The 20,723-nt window shown below is 68.2% G+C and overlaps 1 protein-coding gene across 4 annotated transcripts in view; it reads right to left on the bottom strand.

The window, feature by feature from the left end:
- Positions 1-20,099, bottom strand: part of LOC123818400 (carboxyl-terminal PDZ ligand of neuronal nitric oxide synthase protein-like) — a 72,598-nt gene extending 52,499 nt beyond the window's left edge. For all 4 annotated transcript variants that reach the window (XM_045838559.1, XM_045838560.1, XM_045838561.1 and 1 more), the window contains exon 1: positions 19,880-20,099. In XM_045838559.1, coding sequence (XP_045694515.1) covers positions 19,880-19,984 — 105 coding nt within the window. In that variant the 5' untranslated portion in view covers positions 19,985-20,099. The remainder of the gene's footprint in view (positions 1-19,879) is intronic.
- Between the last annotated feature and the right edge of the window lie 624 nt (positions 20,100-20,723).

Below are 20,723 nucleotides of genomic sequence, written 5' to 3'. Positions count from 1 at the left end.
CAGTCCCTGCCAAGCGATGAAGCAGCTTTGCCGCCTCCCGGCGCAGACCGGCCGGCCCCTCGGGAGACAGGGAACGCTCCCGGGTCCAGCCCGTGCCAGCTCCGCAGACGGAGCAGGTGTCCCCGCGAGGTCAGAGCCGCGGATCCAGGACACCTGCGCCCACTGTGCCGCCTCCAGCCCTGGAAGTGCTCCGGAGCAAGACAGGAGCCCCTCTCCCCCGTGCCACAGGTGAGGCCACAGGCCTCCTCGGCCCGCAGCGGGCCCACTGTCGGACCTTGGGAGCCCGTCCCCCAGCACAGCCGTGTGCGCCGCATGCCGCCCAGGGGCCCGCAGCGCAGCCGACAGGCCCGCGCTTCCACAGGTGGCGGCCGTGATCCCCGGGGCGGGGCGGGGCGGGGATGGAGGTGCACCTGCACGCGCCCAAGCTGGCCCGGCCGGGCGCCGGCCGGGAGAGACAGGCCCTGAGGGGTGGGCGGGCAGCAGCTGTGGGCTGCTCCCGTGCCTGCCACCAGTCCTCCGGCCTGGGACGGCAGGGCTCTGCACCGCAAACTGTGATCAGGTCAAATAGCAGCTTCGCGGGTGAGGGGTGGGGGGGGTGGGACTCAGGGCCAGGGAGAGAGCCGGGCGGGATGACGGGCCCGAGGGGCAGCAGGGACGGCGCCCCCCACCCCCGTCGTCGTCTGATGCGGCCCACCGGAGCGGGGACGACCCCAGGCTGGGCTTCAGGATCCCTCTCAGCCTCCTTCGACCTTCACCTTTTCGCCCCTGCCCGCCCCCGCCTCACCCCGCCGCCCTGCAGCGTGCCAGGCGCCGCACCTGTGCTTGCTGGGCTCCCCGCTTGGAGCCGCGGGGCTTGGCGGGCCCAGACAGCCGCCACCTGGGTCTCGCCCCATCTGACTGGATCCCGAAGGTGTCCTTCCGACCTGAACTCGTGTTCTCCCCCCCGTGGGGCAGGTTCTGGAAAGACGTCTTCTCCCCCCCGCCCCCCAGCTCCCCTGACCGGGCGTCCGCGGGCAGCAACCAGGCCTGGCCCCGTGCTCCTCCCCCCGCCACTGGCACGCCCTCGGCCCTCGGCCCTCGGCCGACGCCGCTCGCCTCACCTCTGCCCGCCGCAGGAGCAGGGACGGGGACCGTCCACGACGGCCGCGGCTCCCGGCCCCGAGAGGACCAGCCACACTGCGACTGAGGGGCGGCCGGAGCGGCCACGCGGCACGCACCCCCGCAGTGCAGGCCGCGAGGGCACGGGGACGGACCGGCTGCAGCGGGCGCCCGGGAGGCGCTTCCCATGGCAGCGCGGCCCGCCCGACGCCACGGCGGGGCGCCGGCAGCTGCACAGACCTCGACCGCGCACAGGCTGCCGCCCGCTTACGGAGAAACGGAGAGGTGGCTCCAAAACCCAGTCCCACAGAGCATCACGCTCTCAGAACAAGAACCTGGGGGACACGACGGCCCCGTTCGGACTTCCGGAGAAACCGCAGCGGCCGCCGCGCTCAGGCCCAGCAGGGACCAGTGGGGCGCAGGCCCCCAGGACCGGCTCCGTCCGGCGGGCGCGGGTGCGCGAGGTCCTGCGGGCCGGTCTGCGGTGGCCGGACAGGACCGGGACCGAGCGCGGGGCACGCAGCAGTGTGGCCGAGACTGGCCCTCGCTGTCGGTCGCGTCCACGCGTCCCTGGACCTTGCCAACGCTGAGGTTCTGCCAAGGCAGAAGTGGCGGCAGAGGACGGGCAGCCGGAGCGGACAAGACGCCGGGCGCGGGCCGGCAGCGAGCTCTGCTCCAGCGAGCAGGAGGCCGGGCAGCCGGCGTGGAGACCAGGAAGCCCAGGCCCCGGGACCCACGCCCCACGCCGCCCTCAGAGCCGCTCACACGGTGCCCGTCGGAGCAGGCCTGTCCGGCAGCGCCCTCTGCACAGCTCCTGCGCGATGAGCAGAGGGGAACAGGCTGGAGTCGCCGTCACACACCCCGAGGCCCCACCCATGCGACGCTTCTCCCCCCTCCCACCGTACCTGGCCCCCAGGGAGGAGCCTACATCCCCCCCACCACTCCTCTCCGCCAGGGCCGCGTGTGCGCCGATCGGACCCAGGGGACACGAGACGATCCCACTTGGCATCCCCCCCCACCCCCCCCACCGGTCTCCACAGAGGTCAACCTCCCGCCGTGAGCGGCCCGACCCCTGCCCGGGGGTCCTGTGGGACTGGACGCGCCCTCTCCCCAACGTGCGCCACATGCCCAGAGCCTCTGGGCACCACTCTCCGCCGCAGGGAGCTGTGCGCGCACCCAGGGTGCACCTAGATGTGCTCCGTCAGGGCCAGGGCCTCCCCGCCCGGGGCTGTGCCGTGACCCCCCCCAACACCCGCCCCGGCCCCAGGAGCAGACGGTCTCGGCCGACCCTGGCACGCACGCCCAGAGGTCAGCGTGTCTGGGACACACACATGTGCCACTGCACCGAATTCCACGTCTCCGCAGTCGCCGACCTGGGTCAGCGGCCGATCCTCGGAGCGCCCTCACTGGCTGCCGCGCGGGTCTGGCAGGGACCCCAGAGACCGAGCAGACAGCAGCACCACCTCGGCCACCGGGGAGCCGCCTGGGGGCTGGCCCGCCGCCAGGGTCGGAGGCCTGGGAGCCCGACGCTCTGCCAGGGCCCTTCCGCCCCTCCTCGTCTTGATCACGACCAGAAGACACGCCAGCAGCTCCAGTGGAGCCCGGGACGGCCCCAGAAAGGGCTGCCCCGCTGAGATCGGGCCGGGCAGCAGCTGGGTCACACCTCGCAGCTCTGAGCAGCAGTGGACGCCCCGGGGAATGGCCCCCGGGCACGGCCCTCTGGGCCAGCCCGGCAACCTGTCTGTCGCCACGGCGCGTCACCAGCTGAGCTGTGGCTGGCCTGGCCACCTCCGCGGCTACGGAGCGAAGGCCCCGACCTCTCTGCAGGGGCCCCCGCACGTCCTGCCGTGCCGACCCCACCACAGGAGCAGCAGCGTCTGCACGGAGTCATCGGCTGGTGCAGCTGCTCCTCACGGACCCACGGCACCCGGCCGCCAGGGAAGGTCGGGGTTTGTTCATCCTCCCGAGACACGGCGCGTCCGTCCGCCGTGGGCCTTGCGCAGGCCGCCCGGGGGGCAGGGCAATGTCAGGAAGTGGCGCCGCCTGCCCCCAGGTCTCGGGGCCTCGGGAAGACCCAGCCGTGTGTCCAGGGCCGCTCGGGGCTGTGCCACTTGCTGACGAGGCCGAGGCCGGGGGTGGCTTCGGACGACGCAGCGGCGGAGCTGAGCCCACTGGGAGGAGCAGAGGGGGACGTGGACGGAGAGGCCGCTCCAGGCCGTGAACACGGGGGGAGCCAGGAACGCAGGGGGGCAGGCGGACCGTGTGCTCGATGTGCTGACGGGACGCTGAGCCGAGGGGGCCGCGCTGGGGGCCACCAAGGGGTCACGGCCGACAGGGAGCCCCGCTTACTCGACTGGGGGAGGAGACCAGGGGACAGTGTCACAGGCGCCTGTGACCTGGGCCAATGAGAGGACAGCGTTCTGAGCAAGATGTGTTGCAGGGGAAGCCGCGCCTGCCCTGCGGCCTTTCCTCCACCTGCCACCCCCAGAACGCAAAACCGCTTTTGGAAGAGACCCCACAGCACCCCCAGCGCCCCTCCCTGGGGCTCAGCCCAGGTAACAGGCGTGTCCAACGACCGGTTCAGCCAAGCTCTGCCTGAGCCACAGCTGCAGTGAGCTTAGGGCCTGCACGGCGCCCGGGCCCCAGTGGGTGTGGGGTCCCACGACAGAACCGGAAATGCACCAGGACGGGTCAGGGGGTCCGAGCACACGGAAGAGGGCGTCTCCCGCAGGGCACCAAGACGCGACCCACCTGCAGTGGGTCGGCGCACAACGGTCCCGGGGCCACAGCTGCGAGGGGGTGGCGACACAGCGGCCACACAGAGGCAACCGCCGCGCAGCTCCGGGGGAGGGGACAGGGCTGTGACCACAGCCACACGTGCCAGAGGCCAGGCCCACGTTCCAGGACCCCACGGGGCCGCTCTGGAATGAGAGGGGGCGTGACGCCCAGGGACCGCAGCTCGGGCGTCCTCTTGATCGAGGCCCATCCCGCTTCTCGATCCCCCCCCCGCCACCTCCCCCCGTGTATCTGGTGTCCTGCGGGGACTGGGGGCCCAGGAGAGGCGCCCGCGCAGAGCCCAGCGCGAGTTCTCACGGCTCAAAGCTGCACGGCTCTCATCGTCACCTCACACACTGGCCATCTCCGTCACAGCTCACTTCCTTGTTTTTTAATACTCAACTGAGAACACTTTTCCATTGCTTCCAGAGAGAAGGGAAAGGAGAGAGGGAGCGTCAGTCCCCTGCCTCCAGCACACGCCAGGACGGGGGGCCAAACCCCCACCCAGGCATGTGCCCTGCCGGGAACCGAACCTGCAACCTCTCAGCTGCAGGGCGGCGCACCAACCACGGGGGCCGCCTGGCCGGGGCCTGCAGATCGGCCCCTCACGGACGGACCTGGCCCGGGGCGGACCGACAGCGCTGACCTGCCGCCCGCGCCCTCTCCCTCTCCAGTGCTCCCGCTCCTCCCAGGCCTCTGCTCGGCCCCCAGCCCAGGCGGGGCGAGCAGGGCGGGCTGCAGGAGGAGGGGCTTGGACACGGGGGCGCTGGCGCACCCAACTCCCCAGGCCGGCTGCAAACAGTACAGGCCACAGAGGCGATGCTGTCCTTTGACCCGTCAGCCTGGCTGGGCCCAGGCCGCAGTCCCTCAGACGTGAATCCAGGCGTCGCTGTGCCAGTGGACAGACCCTGCAGCCCTCAGATGGACAGTAACAAAACGTCTCAGTGGCTGGCGGGGGGGTGGGGGGGGCGGGGCGTGCCAGCACGCCACCACCCAGGACAGGTGCTCTGCACACCTGCGGACCGGCAACTCTGCAGAGCCTCAGAGCCCTCTGACAAGCCCACCTGATGCGACCCAAGGCTACGCCACGGCACCCTGCAGCCAGGCACTCAGGCACTGTCTGGTCCGAGGCCCCACCCCGACCCTGAGCATGGCGCCCGGCTTGCGGCAGAGCTCAGGACGAGCCCAGGAGGGCAGCAGTGACACCGTGCCCACGAGCCCCTCCCGCCTGAGGCTCCCCACGGAGCGTCTGCTGGGGGCACACCCTTCACCAGAACAGCTCCGAGAGTGACACGGGGGGGCTCTGAGTCCCAGGAAACTGCCTCCCACTGGCCAAGGCACGCCACAACCCTGAGTGGCAGGGGGCCGCTTCCCTGCCTGAGAGCGGACACAGAAATAACCCTCAAATGAAGGCTCTGAGGATCAGACACACTCATTACGGCGTCTGAGAAGCTGCAGAAGCAAGCAGGCCGGCTGGGGAGCGGACTGCAAGGCACGCGGGAGGCGCCACGGAACATGTGCCCCTCCCCCAGGGCCGTCTGTCCCCAAGGGCAGAGTGCACCGTCCCGGGGCGCCCCTCACGCGACGTCCCCGTCACGGCTGTAAGGGCGCAGGAGAGCGTGGGAGAAGCAGAGCGAGGACCCGGCTCCCCCCATGACCACTTCTCCGGGAAGCCCACCCACGCCCTCCTCCGCGGAGGTGCCGTGCACTGCGCGGTGTTCAACGACACGCAGGATTTCAGCATGCTCACCTTTTCGAGTGTGGGTCCCGTTTCTCCAGAGACACGCACTGTGCGTGCATGTGCAGCAGCACAGGCCACGGGCCAGGGGCGGGAGCGCAGGGGCGGGAGCGCAGGGGCGGGCCACTGCGTCCTCAGCCGCAGAAACGAGAGACCCCTGGACAGAGCGCCGGCCGAGGTGAGCGCGCGTCAGCCCGCTGAACCATCCGCCGTCAACCCCGCCCGGGAGTGGCCCAGAGCACTTGGGGAGACGCCCCCTGTGCGTGGAAGTGTCAGGGCCTCCAGGCGAGGCCCCGGGGCCGGGGAGCTCGGCGGGGCGACGGCCTCGAGGCTCTGGGCGCTGCCGGCGGGGCTCTGTTGCTGCGATGAATCCGGCTCCACACGGCCCCACCCCCTGCGCCCCCATTTCAAGAAAACCCACCGGCTGAAACGCCCACGTCTTGAAACAAAAGCCTGGACACCCTGCAATTCACTCCACGACCGGTGTCCCCCCAGGACAGCTGTCTGTTCGCCCCACACGGTGAGGACCGTGAGGACCGTCCTGGGTGGGCGGCCCCACCCACCCCACCCTCCACCCAGTCGGCAACAGTGGGAATGAGTGGCTGCCAAGTCTCTGCACTTCAGTCCCTCGTCTGTAAAGCGTCCCCTCGCACGGACGCCCCTGACTTAGAACCTGCATCTCAGTGACCCTGACCCTGTCTCCCCTTCCCACGCCTGCCACAGACACACTGGACAGCAAAACTGAAACCTCGAGGACAGCACCCAGCAGAGTGTGGCGACGAGGCAGCCCCGCAGCCAGGCACACGCGAGGGGCACACACCCTCGCAGCCGGCCCGAGGCTGGCGTTCCTGCGGAGCGAGCTTCTGGGCACAGGCCGACCCTGAAGGAGAGGCCGGAGGACCGCGGCTCCCAGAGCACATGCTGGGGCGGCAGGGAGTGGTGGGGAGGCCAGGGGAGCTCGGGCCTCAGGGCCCGTGGGGCGGACACCAGCCCCTGGGCTCGTAGGCAGTGGGGGAGGCTGCGGGGCAGCATGCCGTGCGGCAGGAGACAGAGGAGAGAGAGGACTCGGGTGCAGGGCAAGGGGGACAGCGCACTCTTCTCGCCTAGCGAGGACGGCAGAGAGGGTCTGTGAAGCTGGAAACGCCACCCAACGTACTGTCCCTTAGAAGTGCAGGGACAGAGGCTCACAGCAGCCGACACCAGGCAAGTGTCAAGGTCAAATCCATCGGCAATGTCACAAGAGAGAGACCAGAGGCAAAGGGGCATCTCTGGGGACGTGTGATAATGAAGCCAAAGACACAGACTCCACATCAGATAAAGACATAAACGCATAAGTCAGCCCCAAACACTTTAAATTATGCAAGGCGTGGAGGGGTAAGTTAGAATCATGGAAGTTCAAAAACAGAGAACAAGAACTCAGGGGAAAAGTCAGAAGTGAGAGAATCACTTTGGAAACGAACACCGACTGGCTCAAATGCTGGAGGGAGCAGCCCTAACACGCAGCTCAGAGTCGGGAGGACTGCAGCTCGGACGGACGGGAGACACGGGGGGGACCCCAGGGCCCTGGGGGGACGACCCCTGAAGGCAGGGAGGTGGCGCTGACGCCCGACGGAGAGGGCTCTTGGAAAACCCACGGCCCTGGACTCGGCCACACGTGACGACGCGTCGCGGCAGGGCAGCTCTGGCTCTGGGGGGGGGGGACGTCACCAGGGTGGGGGGGGACACCGCATGGCTCTCGGGCCTCAGCCTCTACGCTCCCCAGCCCACCTGCCGCTGGGGTGCCACCCCTCCAACTGTGCCCCTGGCGTCACCTGCAGGGCTTGGCACTGGAGACCCACAAAAAGGACTCTGGCCCAAAATCAGGCCTGTGCACCGGGGCCTCGCACGGACGCCCCAGCTCTGAGCACCTCCACCCTCCCGGCTGCAGGCTGCACTCACCCAGGAGCCGGGACAGGGACGGGGGCAGGTTGGGGCCCCCAGCCTGGCCCAAGGGAGAAGGACACAGGGACCCGGCATGCGTGTCCTCTCAGTTTCCCGGTGGCCCCGATGAGCGCTGGGCTGCAGTGGGAGTCGGCAGAAGCTGGGGGTCTGACCCCGGAACACCAGGTGTGGGTCACTCCCTAAAAGGCTGAGGCTCTGGCCCTGGGGCGGCCCAGCCCCCGGCCTCTGCCCGCCCGCACGCCCCCAGAAACCAGGGCCGAGCCCGTCCTCTCCTCCTGTGCTTGTCTGTGGGGTCCGACCCTGCAGGGTTCTGCCGCTTTTCAAAACGCTTTTCTTCTGGCTGCGATGCAGAAACATGGGTGACTTATTCTTAAAGTGCCTTTTCACAGAGCAGCAGAAGGTGCAAACACCGGAGAAGGGAAGGCAGTAAGGAGTGAAGTGTGCGGTTCAGGGAGGAGGAGCCCCTCCCCCGCCCGGCCCCCAGGCGCGTGCCCAGCGGGACACCCAAGGGCTGGTCCTGGCTGGCTGGCCCCGCACATCTGCCAGCCAGCGCGGGTACTAAGCAACGGGGACGTGGCTTCCCTGGGGACGGGGTGGCCTGCAGGGGACAGGGGAAGAAGAGACAGAGTCAGGGTCACTGAGGTGCAGCTTCTAAATCAGCTCCTCGCTTTACGGATGAGGGACTGAGGTGCAGAGACTCGGCAGCCACTGGTTCCCGCCGTCGCCGACCTGGCGGAGGGCGGGGCCGCCCACCTGGGACAGTCCTCGCCTCGCTCCAGCCTCGGGGCCGGGGGCTCCCTGCCGAGCACAGGGCCCACCAACTGCAGGAGGAGAGAGGGGACGGCTACCCGCCCTCCCCCGTGGCGTAGGCAGGGCAGCGACTACTCCGGCACAGGAGGTGAGTCAGCTGCCTCGGTGGGAGTTTCCGACATATTTCTCAGGAAAAACAGCTTCAAGCTGTTTTTTTCCCCCAAATGGAAAGAGGAAACAGACACTCACTAAAAGCCATCTCAGTCACGAGCACCTGACACCCACAAGACCCTCCGGGGACCGACCCCAGGCTACCAGCCTCCGCGGGCCCCACCACACACCCGCAGGCCCCGCTCAGCAGCCAGGGGTGCCGGCCTCTGCCAGGGCCGCAGGGAGCCCCGACGTGCAGCCGCCCTGGGCGGGGCCTGTGCACAGACAAGCACACACACAGTCCCGCGGTGGAAACCAGACGGGCCCTAGCTGTCAGGGGAGGGGACGCACGCCGACTTGGGGGGCGGGCAGAAACGAGCCCTGGGCCACCTCGCCCCGGGAGACGAGTGTGGAGCCAACACAGACGTCCCAGCCGGCAGTCTGGGGCAGCTGCGGCCCGGGCTGGTTCCCCGTCGGGACAGGGAAAAGGAGACCGGCATGGGGACCAGCTCCGCCATCTTGCAAAGGGACTGGCTGGGAGGGCAGAGTCACCACACACCGCATCTTCTCCACAAAAGCCGCCTTGTGCAATACAGCTGAGAGGTGGCCCACGGCACGGCCCGAGGACCAGTGCGCCGGGCGGGAGCGGCACGGCGACCGCCCTGGAAAGGCCCGCGCTGGGGGCCCCGGTCCTGGGGGCCCCGCGTGAACACAGCGAGGGCGAGGCCACGTGCGTGCCGTGACGGCCGTGCTCGCTGGAGATCAACGGCACACCTGCACCACACCCGGGAAGCGCAAAGGTGACCCCGACCTGGTGCCCCCGGAAGGCTCCCCAGGCCAGTGGGCACCAAGCGGGGGAGGGGCTGAAGGCGCAGGGACCACCCTGTGGGCAGGGGAGCGCCCCCGGGAACCCAGGGACGTGAAGGAAGCTGCTGCCCAGGTCCCCGCAGGGGAAGCACCTCTGAAGCCCGTCCCCAACCTGCCAGCGACCGGGAGTTCCTGCCGGGACTTCGCACGCCGGCAGCCGAGCAGAGGCCAGCAGGGAGGCAGGGACGTCCTGGGAGGGGCCGGGTGGGACTGCCCACTGCTCTCAGAGCCCCCACGGTGCCCACGCAGCCCTTCCTGACCTCACAGAAGGGCCCCTGTGGACACGGCCTCGTCCTCGTCGCTCTAGCTCAACAGGCCTTAGATGGCCACATTCCAACAGCCTGATCGCCCACGTCCTGAACGTGGCATCACTTACTAGGCCGCTCTGAACAGGGACAGCGGCCGGTGGGGCGTTAGGACCCAGTGCAGCCAAGGGCCAGATGCAGAGGGTGGTGAGCCGAACCACCCAGGCCCAGGGCTGCAGACACCTCCGGGTCCCCCAAACGGAAGATGTTGAAGCTTTGCCAGGTGAGTGTCAACAACTCGCTCAGACAGAGGTTCCTGGGAAGCGGGGCTCCAGCTCTGCACGTTTTACTCTGTCCCTGCTCCCCAAGCACAGCCCGGCCCCACCCGCCTCCCAGCCATTTCTGTCCACCCACCCCTTCCTGCCCCGCCCCCGCCCCCACGTCCTGGCTCAGGCTCACACCTGGACTTGGGCACCAGTGCATACATGTACGAGGAGTGACTCGTGTGCATGCACCTGTGCTATGTACATGTACACCTGACACATGATTCCCACATACATACGTTATATAAGTAGGCGCACACACACACATACACACACACCAAACACACCGAACACACGACTGCATGTGCACACCGCATAAGCACAGTCCCATCAGCTGCTGGAAACACCCACTCCCTCCCCAGTCTTTACGAGAGGAGGCCCATCTCCAAAGCCGGGCACCTCCAGCCTCCGGGGGCACCATCTTCCTGCCTCCCTCTCATGCCTCCACCAGCCATGGTCATCTTCTCACTGCCCCCCACACCCGGTTGGCAGGAGTGACCTCAGCCCCCATAGAAAGCCCGCTCCCCGCCAGGAGCCAGCTCCAGCCTTTCCCTCCCTCCCTCCCCAAAGAGCCGCCGCCCCCTTCCCGGCTCACACCCCGGCTGTCCACACCCAGACGAGCCTGCACCCCTCGGCCACTCCAGAAGGGACACGGCCCCCCGTGGCAGCCCCCCTCCCTGCCCCGAGGGTGGGAGCTTCCTGGACAGCCTCACAACGCCTGTCACTGCCCACTCCCCAGAGCACTGCGACAGACACCCTGTTATACCTCAGGGATCACCCCTCGGTGCCCTGCGAGACCCCTGCCAAAGTCGCAGACTAAGCCACTGACAGCAGCTGCCTCCACACACTGGCCTGGGAAGAAGGTCCACAGGTGACCGCCGCCCCATCACAGCTGCACCCCACGAGCACTCGTGTGGCCAGAATTTGGGGCACACAGCTGCACCCCATGAGCATGCGCGTGATGAGAGCTCAGGCAACATCTCACTGCAAAAAACAACAACAAAAAATCAAGGGCTAGCTAGTCCCAGCAGCCAAGCCGAGGTCCCAGTCCGCCCCGGAACGGCGCATGGAGTGACCTTGGGGAAGCCACTGAGGACTCGGCCTCCACCACGCAGCAGCTGGCGGAAAGGCCGACGTTTCCGACACGCCCAGCAGGAGGCTCACCACGTGCTTTCCGCTGCGCACCTGCGGGACCCCACCGCCGCAGCTCCTTCCATGGCCTCCCAGCCCCCGGCTCCCGCCTCCCCGGGCCGTAAACACCATGGATGCCTCCCGCGGGATCGGGGCGCTTGTGCACCCGTACTTGGGGTCGTGGGTTCGGGGAACGGCAGTGAGCCTGGGCACCGGCTGCGTGGAGAGAGAAACACGCGGAACACGTCTGCGGCAGGGAGCACCAGCGACCAGAGCCGGCGAGGGAGCCCGGGGCCCCTAACCACCGCCGCTCGGGCCACACCCCGAGCCCGGCGGGGCCTCCCCTGAGCCGGGTCTGCCGGGCCCGGCGGGCTCCGCCCCGCGCTGACCACGTGGCCTCGAGTAAAAATGGCGCGCGCCGCAGCTTCCGGGGAGACGGAGCAGACACGCCCTCGCGTTCCTCCCGCCAGCGCGGCCGCTCGGACTGCAGCACGCGCGTCGCAGGCCTCCGGAGGTCGGAGGGGCTGCGGCCGGCCAGCAGGGGCCCCAGCGCCGGGGCCGAGTGCTCGTCCGCCTCGGCGCCCCCAGGCCGGCCGGGGGTTGCAGAGGCCCGAGACCCAGGAACGCGGACGGACAGACGCGCGGAGCCCCGGGAAGGGCCAGCGGTCTCCAGCCCGAGGCCGGGGAGGGGCGGCCTCCGCGGCAGGGCACCGCTGGGCGCCGACGGCCCTAACTGCAGCCCGACACCGGGGAACCCGACCCCCCCAACCCCGTCATCGCGCTGGACGGACGCCGCCCTCGCCTCCGCCGGCGGCACAGACGGCTGCCCTACCCGCCGTCACACGGCGTCCTCCCCCCGGGCTGGGGTGTCAGAGGAGACCCGCCCCGGCGTCAGGGCTCTATCGGCCAACAGGAACCGGGCGGAGTGCCCCGGGCCACGTGAGCGGAGGGATGAGGTAGAGCGCCGCAGGCCACGTGAGCAGAGGAACGAGGCGGAGCGCCGCGGGCCACGTGAGTGGCGGGATGAGGCGGAGCGCCGCGGGCCACGTGAGCAGAGGAACGAGGCAGAGCGCCGCAGGCCACGTGAGCAGAGGAACGAGGCAGAGCGCCGCAGGCCACGTGAGCCAGGAACCCGGCAGAGCTCCGTGGGCCACGTGAGTGGCGGGAACGAGGCGGAGCCCCCGGGCCGCGCGAGCGGAGGGCCCGAGGCCCACCTGGCAGCCCCAGAGTGGCACCCACCGAGGCCAGTGAGCGGCCTAGGCCACCAGCCCCACCCGCCAGCAGCGCCGCAGCCCCGCACCCCCGGGCCCTGGCTGGGGCGCCTCCCTGAAGGAGAAGACTGAAGGTCGGGGCTCCCCTCGTCTCCTGCTCCGACGCCCAGGCTGCGGTGACAAATCTCCCCCCCCACCTCCGGGAACCAGGAAGGTGTCGCCGCGAGGGCAGGTGTGCCCCAGGCACCGGACACGGGTGTGAACGCCCGCTGCCTGCAGACGCGGCTTCCACCGGCCGCCGCGATCCGGCAGCCGCTCCGAGGACTCGGCCGCGCGGGTGGCTCCCCGCGTCGGGCCGAGCCTCCAGCCGGCGCCTCCGCGGCGCTGGCCAGTCCGGGAGGTTCTGACGGACACCCCGCGGGAGAGCAGCGGCTGCCCTCATCCGAGGGGTCTGCGGGGCACCCCCCTCCCGGGAGGAGGCTGCAAGGTGCTCCCCTGAACGAGGAAAAAGCTACGTGGAAGTGACCTGGAAGCAAGAGGGGCAGTTTCCGCCGCAGTGAGGAACAACAGTTGCAACCACACTGGGGGCCCCGGTGCCGGGGGTGCGAGGCGTGCGCCCCGCCGCCAGGGTGAAGGGCAGAAAGCACGGGGGCCTTGGGGGCCAGGTCCAGATGCGGCCCCGGGACGGGGTGCGCCGGGCAGAGGCCGGGAGCGAGGAAGTCCGCCACCTGCCGCCCGGCCCACGGGAGACGTTGACCTTCCCGGCGCCGGAAACACAGTGCCTCCGTGCGAGCGCCTTCCCGTGCGCGGAGCCCGGAGCAGAAAGGGAAGCGGCCGTGCCCCAGGGAGGAGGCACGCGGCCAAGGGGCCTTCCCGCCGCGCTGCGGGCAGCGGGTTTCCGAGCACAAGGCAGCACCTCGGGCTGCAGGTTCCCGGCATGTGCACGGACCGCCCTGGGGGCCCTGGGGCTCTGAGCACAGCGCTGGTCGGGGGGGGGGGGCACCCTGGCGCTGCGGGGTAAGGTGCTGAGGGAGGAGGACCCCGGCCCGCGGTGTGCAGACTGGGAGGCCCCGAGCAGGGGCCCCACTTCCGCACCTCGAGTCCCGCAGCCGGACCCGGTTGGAACCGGCCAGTGCCTGGTCCCAGGCGGAACTGCAGCGGGAGGGGCTGAGACCCCCACCTTGAATAGACCGGTTTCCTGTGCGACCCAGCCTGGGAAGATGTGCCTCAGTCTCCCCGTCTGCACCGTGAGAACAAGGCCCACCCCGAGGGGGCCACCGCCGAGGCTAAACTAGCTAACGTGCTGAGCACCGCAGCGAGCAGAGCACGTGGTGAGTGCCTAGTAAACGTCAGCTCTCGGGCTTTTCAAAGACACTGGCCCGCTGTCACCAACGCCCCGGCCACGCTGCGGGGGTCTGACCGGGGCCCTGTCCATCACTACCTGTGCGGGGGAGCGGGGTCGGGGGAGGTGCCCCCACCTTTCCGTGCAGCAGCTGCGCCCCGTGAGGCTCAGTCTCTGCTGCTGGGAGGAATAATCACTTCATTCACAGAGCGTGGCATAGTGCCTGGAACGCAGTGAGTGCTTTTTAAATGACGACAATGACGTTCGTCTTCTCTGACGCAGACGGCACGGGGCAGGCGTGGGGGGGGGGCCCGGCCTCAGGAGCAGGTTCCCCAGAACAGGAGACGAGCAGTGCCCATGCCGGCCTCGGAGAGCGGCACAGGACAGGGGTGCGGGCACCTCTGCAGGCACGCACGCACGCACGCAGCCTGCTCGCTGCGGTGCTCACACCCCCCCACACCGACGGAGTTCGGCGCGTTCTGAATGCCTTCTGGGTGGCACATGCCCCCCTCCCAGCCACCACGCCGTGGGGGGGGCCCCAGGTCTCGTCAGCTCTCCAGGCGCTCGTCTCCCCCTCTTTCCTGACGGCACTGCAGCTCAGGGGTCAGGCGGGGGCAGCTCTGTCCCCGTTCTCCTGGACGGACCCCACGGTGAGCCCCACGCGTCTCCCTGAAACGCTGCAGAGAACCCCCGGAGGCGCACGCAGCGGGCAGAGGAGGGGACCCAGTGTGCTCCAGCACCCCGGGCACAGCACTTCCTGGAAGTGCCGTTCTAAGTGACATTCAGAGCAGCTGCTGCCGTGCTTGCAAGGAAACACGGTGCTGAATTTGAAAACTGAAAAGGGAAATGTAAGCATCGCAAGGTATTCCTCGTTCCCACGAGGCACAGTCCCCAGGGTGCAGAGAGAGAGTGACGAAGATGACGGGGCTGCGCCGGAGCTCCTTAACCCCTTTCTGCCCCTCCAAGGAGGCCGCGGCTATCTGCCGTCGCCCGCAGAGCAGGGCGCTGTCTGGTCCCAAGTGCAGGGACCGGGCGGCACTGCAGCTGGGCGCTTCAGGCAGCACGTGCAAGGAAGACAGCCCGCTACAAGCCTCTGTCTTGCCAATGAGCAGAGGATCCCAATTCCAAGGTCAAAACCACGCATCTTCAGCTGCGGTGCGTGGGACTAAGGGGCGGTGAGGACAGCGGCCGGTTCTGTGCCGGGCAGTGTGCCGGGCAGCCCCACGCGTAACTCACTTCCTCCGCTCACCAGCCCTCCGAGGCACAGGTTGCTCGCATCGTCTTTTCACAGATGTCCACAGGGCTCGAGGAGCCCACACGAGGACCCACGGCAAAGGAGGAACAGGGCGGGGTCTGCAGCCACGTTCAGGTCGGAAACACTGCGACGTGGCAGGTTAGGAGAAAACAGTGAGGTGGAGGGAAGGGACCACTTCACTGACGGGATGACAACAAGGTTGAAGGTGTGTTTTTACCTATAAACGACAATCAGCTACTGAAGTCGGCCACATGTTCCGCAATCAAAGATTCTAACTGCGTTGCCCGTCTGTCGCTGGGACTCCATGTGTTCAGTGCTGGCGTCCTCGGCACTGCCTTTGGGAGGTGGGAGTGGGTGCCCTGTGGGGCACTGGGTGGGGCCTCTGGGGACTGAGCGGTACAGGCCTGAGGCCAGAGCAACGGCAGGCAGGAGCCAGGAGCCAGCGGAAGCACCTCCCACCCTGGGCGACACAGGAGGGCCCAGCAGTCCTTGTTGGGAGTGTCTTGGAAATTATGTACATTCATTCAGAGTGCATTTTCTACACCCAAGTGCAGCACTCAGCCGAGAAGGGGACACCGGCGGCAAAGGGGCAGGGACCCTGGCCATGACAGTGGGGGTGTAATCAGACTGGCAGGCAGCTCTGGTCCACAGCAGGTTGGCCAGTCCTTTTGACACGGGGGAGGGGCAGGTGGCGTCCAGATCACTGGTGACAGGCGGGCGATTGCTGGGGCACTTAGGGGCTGGTGAGCACTCCTGCCGGACTGAGCGCAGGGGCAGTGAGGGGGTGTTCAAAACCAGAGAGCCCTGAACGTCACGCTAAGGACTGGGGATCTTCTAGAGGTTTTGAGGAGGAGAGTAACGTAATTATATTTCAGGAAAATTAACGGCAAAGTGGATCGGATGCCGGGGAGGCCTCCAAGGGCTCACTGAAATGTGTGTGCAACCGCCTGGTGGTGTGGCTGCGTCTGCTGCTTCCAGACTCCGCACCACCAGCGCTTCCTCCGTGGACACAGGGCCTGGCGGCGGGGGCCAGGTCCCCCGAGGACACTCGGTGTCAGCGCAGGGGAACGCCCGGGGAAGACCACAAGTGCGGTGGCCCGCTGGGACCCAAAGACGGCTCACTTCTGCAGTGTCATTCGTCCCTTGCACGCTCATCCGGTGGGACTTCCACGCCCCCATCGGGACGCGATGCCCACGTCCCTGCCCTGGAATCTGAGCAGGCCGACGCCCCGAGGTGCCCAGCAGAATGCAGCAGCAGCAGTGACCCTGGGTCACGCTGGAGGCCGGGCCTCAAGAGCTTCTGCCTTCGCCACTGCAAACACTGCCTCTTGGGAACCAGCTGCCTGGTGCCAGGGCCGCGGGGCTGTGCAGCCGTGCAGGAGTGGCGTGTGGAAAGAGCTGCCGTGGGGAGACCAGCCATGGGAATGGCACCTCTACGACCCTCCGGTGCAGCCCCCCTGCAGCTCGCTGCAGCCCCTGAGTGACCCGGGTGGGGGCACACCGGCAGCGCAGCCGCGGCGGGCCCAGGGCAGCAGCGGCTCACTAAACAGGCGCCCAGGTACAGCCCCGGGCTGGGAGGTTGCTGGTGCAGCAGCAGTCGGTGCCTGAACTCAGGCTGGAGGGACCCAGAGAGCGAGGGCGAATCCTGGCTCTGTTCTCACCAGGGTCTGTGACCTTGTGCCCGTGACCTGCCCTCCCTGGGACCTGAGCCGCCGCCTCCGCACCACGAGGATGCTCTGGTGCTTTCCACTTCCTGTGGTCTGCGCCCTGCGGGCGCTGAGAGCCACCGCCGGGGCAAAGTGCCGGGTGTGGACTGAACGAGGCCTCGCCGGGGACAGCCGCAGCCCACAGTGAGAGCATCAGCCGCCGTCACCAGGCTTTCATCAGCTCTGCGACTCCGGGCAGGTTCGTCACTCCGAGCCCCGTATTTTCATTGCAGAAACACAGATGCCAGGAATGCCTGTTTGCACACGAGGAGACCTCTGTGTGTGCAGGACCCGTGCACGTCGATAATCGCCTGTGCGTGTAAGGCTCACAGCTCTCACGAACTCTCACACCGTCCTCGCTAGGTGTCTCCTTACCCAGGGAGCAGAGGGTCTGCTGGTGGCGCTGGCCCCCAGGGAGGCACACCGAGACACGGAGGGGCCACGTGACCCACCACAGCCGGGGAGCAGGGGCCTGTGTGGGCTGCCCTGGGGAGCAGCTTCCAGTCCAAGGGGCGGGGGGGGGGGGTCTGGGAACAGCCCAGCATGAAAAGTTGGGAAAATGTCCTACAGCAGAGTCTGAGGGGCCCACAGCCAGAGGCAGCCCACCAGCGAGCTGTGAGCCAGACCACTGCCCAGCACAGAGCGTCAGGTGAGGCAGCAGCGGGTGTGGGAGTCTCAAGTTCCGGGCCCAGGTTCCATCCCGCGCTGCCGTGCACCACTGCGCGGCCCCAAGCACCCCAGCATCCCTGGGGGTCGGACACGAGGAGGCCCGCTCCAGGGAGGCGATGAGAAGCACGCCAGGCCCTGCAGGTGAAAAGCACCTAGGATTCTGCTTGTAGCTGAACACGGTGGGGTTTTTTTAAGTGCCAGACCTCTGACGTCGGGGTGCCCTTCAACCCAGCCACAACCTTTCGACCTCTGCAGAGCCCTGGAGACGAGAGGCAGCTACCCAGTCGCGCTCTTCCCGGGGACTCTGCCAGCCTGCCAGCCCTGGGGAGGAAGGCCCTGGCTGGCCCTCCAGGGGGACCTGTCAAGGCAGCAGCCACGCACTTAACGTTGCACAGCCGGTGCGTGGCCAAAACAAGCAGAGGTGCTGCACACTCAGCCCCAACTGTGCAGCAGCCGTGCGGCTTCCCAGGCACGGCCCAGGAGTGGGGGCGTGGAAACTGGGTGTGCTCAGGACAGAGAAGCTTCTGCTCCCCCTTCTGCATGGGTCTCAGCTGGTGGGGTGTGCAGGTGCGGGCGCCCGGCATCAAGCCTTACCGCCCGGGAGGTGGGACCCTGTCCTCGGAGCCCTGTCCCTCCTCCCCTGTCTCACCACACTCAGCTTCCTCCCTGCACTCGGCTCTGTGCTGGGAAACAGCCCCGACCCTCGGGGGCACCCCCTCCTCTTTTGGAGCATCGCTGGGTGGGAGCCCAGGGAAGTTGCCATAGAAACCACATCACGCAGCCCCCAGACATCGCTTAGAAAAGAAACCGGGAAAGGGAGGGCAAGGCCCAGCAAGTTGGAGGCAAGCCGCAAGCCCAGTAGTTCCCGAAGTCTGGACCCCGCCACCTGCATCAGACCATAGGGAATGCCCCCTAACACCCACAGTCCTGGGCTCCCCCAGGAGTCATCAGATTAGACTTGGAGGCTGCGAGAAGCGGACTGTTTAACGTGTTCATCTGGCGACTCGCACGCACGCCAGGCTTCGACCCTGAGCGGGGATCCAGTGCGGAGACTGGGAGAAGGAAATAGAAGGCTCGAAACATTTTAAACCTGATCTCTCTCCTCACCCTCATTCGTGCAAAACAGAGCCCCAGGGAACCCAACAAAACAGAAGCCAAGTTCCCAGTTAAGGTACATCCAAGAAAATTTAAGTTGTGACGGTAGTGGAAACACGTGATTTAAAATTAAAAAACAAAACCTGCTTACCAAAGCAACAGGCCTGAACAAAAATTAACCCAAACATCCCTTCCTAGACCGACCAGATCTATTCTGAGAGAAGCGAGATAAGACGGTGGCGGCAGCCCCACTCTGGTCCCAGCCACAGCCAGTGATTCGGCTCCGCATTCCACCGCGGGGCTTGCCGTCTGGGGGCAGGGGGTGTCCCTGCTCTACTGGCCAAGACGGTCGGGGGAAGGTTACTGGGGGGCAAAGGAAGAGGCAGATCCCCAACACACATGTCCAAGAGAAGGGGACAGATCCCAGCAGGACCAACAGCCCGGGGCCCGTGTCCACGCTCAGAAGAGGGTTCATGGCTGCCACGAAGGGGCCACGTGACGGCCCGATCGCTGCCAACACCTGCACCCACACAGCCCTGCAGGGGAAGCAGGGAGTGCTGAGCAAAATCACCTCCACACGGAAAGTGCCACCTTTCCACAGGTGATGGGCACTCTTCCACCGCGATGGGCAGTGGGAACCCCAGCTGCAATTTTAGAAACCAGAGCTCCTGGCTCTGAGAAACGCAGCATGGGGGGGGGCGGGAAGGGGGGGGAGCTTATTCACACCTGAGTGTCCAGAACAGGGGCCGCCACCCACCCCGCCCCACGGAGGCCCAGGCTCTGGCCCCGGGCTGGGAACCTGGTCACCCCCCTAAACTCTGCACCTGCGAGCTGCTGAGACTTCGCATTGTGCCAGGGAACCAGCAGAAGGGGGCTCTCAGCCCGCCCCCCTCCCTGACTGCCACTTGCCAAGGAGTCCTGGCCACCCGGGCGTGGGGAAGGACCGACCGGGGCCTGGCTCCCTGGAGCCTGAAGCGCACCCTGCGTTATGCTCCTCAACCCGGAAGCGGGTATTCCCCCTCCAAAGGCGTTCTCGAGAGCGCCTCTCCCGTGGGATCCCGGCAGGTAAATAACACCAGAGCTTCCCCGAGCTGGTTCTAAGGGGCCGGGTGTCCGGGCTGTGCTCACTGCCCCCGGCCCCAGGCTGCTGGGGCTGATCTCCCCAGGACGGGGTCTGGAATGCGGCCATCAGTGTTGGGCCAGTGAGGACAAGGGTCTGCAGGTGGGAGAGGGGGGCAGGGGTCTGCAAGTGGGGGGGAGGGGGGAGGGCCGGGGTCTGCAGGCGGGAGGGGGCGAAGGGGGGTCTGCAGGCGGGAGGGGAGGAGAGGGGTTTCTGCAGGTGGGAGGAGGGGGAGGACGGGGCTCTGCAGGTGGGAGGGGGCGGAGGGGGTCTGCAGGCGGGGGTGGCGATACCGCCGCAACTTTGCCAGCACACCCCGATTCCGGGCAGCAGCCGCGGACTCCGCACTCAGAGCTGCCCCCCCGCCAGCGCAAAGGCCCCCGGCCCGCCCGCCCCCTCCCCCCTCGGTCCGGGCGGGACCCCTCCGCCCGCCCCCCACGCCGCCCGCGGCGGGCGCCCTCACCTTGGCCTCGAAGCAGATGCCGTGCTGGAAGGCGTCCTCGTTGTGCAGGGGGATCCGCAGGTCGTGCCCGTCGTCCACAAGGTTGTACTTGGTCTTGCTGGGCATGGCGAGCGCGGGCGGCGGGAAGGGGCGGCCGGACCCGGGGCGGAGGGCGGGCGCCGGGCGCGCGGAGAGCGCGGGGGCCGGCGCGGCGCCGAGGCGGGCGGTGCTGCGGCCGCGCAGGTCCCGTCGCGGGGAGGCCGGACAGCGGGAGCAGGGCGGGCAGCCCGGGACCGGGAAGAAAAAGCGGCGGCGGCGGCGGTGGCCGAGAGCGCCTGTCACGGAGACGCCGGCTCAGCGCGAGGCGGCTCCTCCTCCGGCTGCGAGGCCCCGCCCCCCCGCGAGGCTCCGCCCGCCGCCGCCGCCGCCGAAGCCCCGCCCACCGCCGCCGAGGCCCCGCCCCCAGTGTGGGCCGAGCCGGTGCGAGTCCCCGGAGCGCCCCCCCGCGGCCGGGCCCGGTCTCCTCTCCGCCCCGCGTCCGGGTCGCGGGAACCCAGGCGGGTCCTGCTTTTGTTTCCCTGTCGGGCTCCGGGCCGGCGGGGCTGCTAGTGGCGGCGGCGGCGGCGGCGCCCGGGGTTTTTGTTTTTGTTTTTGTTTTTGTAGCGGGGCAGGGCGGTACTTACTGTTTTGTTTCCACGTCCTACCGGGAAGGCCCCAGCCTGGTGGCCCAAAGTCACCCACCTCATACTTGTGAGCGGCTGCTCTCCCCGGAGAACCGAGACTGGGCCCGAACCGGGCCTCTGTCGCGTGCTGCGTCCCCGTGAGCAGGGCTGCCTGGCGTGTGTCCTGGGGGCGGGACGCGGAA

This window comes from Phyllostomus hastatus, unplaced genomic scaffold, assembly GCF_019186645.2.
Source record: "Phyllostomus hastatus isolate PE091 unplaced genomic scaffold, TTU_PhHast_1.1 phas_contig_283, whole genome shotgun sequence".
NCBI classification, from domain to species: Eukaryota; Metazoa; Chordata; class Mammalia; order Chiroptera; family Phyllostomidae; genus Phyllostomus; species Phyllostomus hastatus.
The sequence above is the reverse complement of the archived record's forward strand: the minus strand, read 5'-3'. Positions and strand labels throughout refer to the sequence as shown.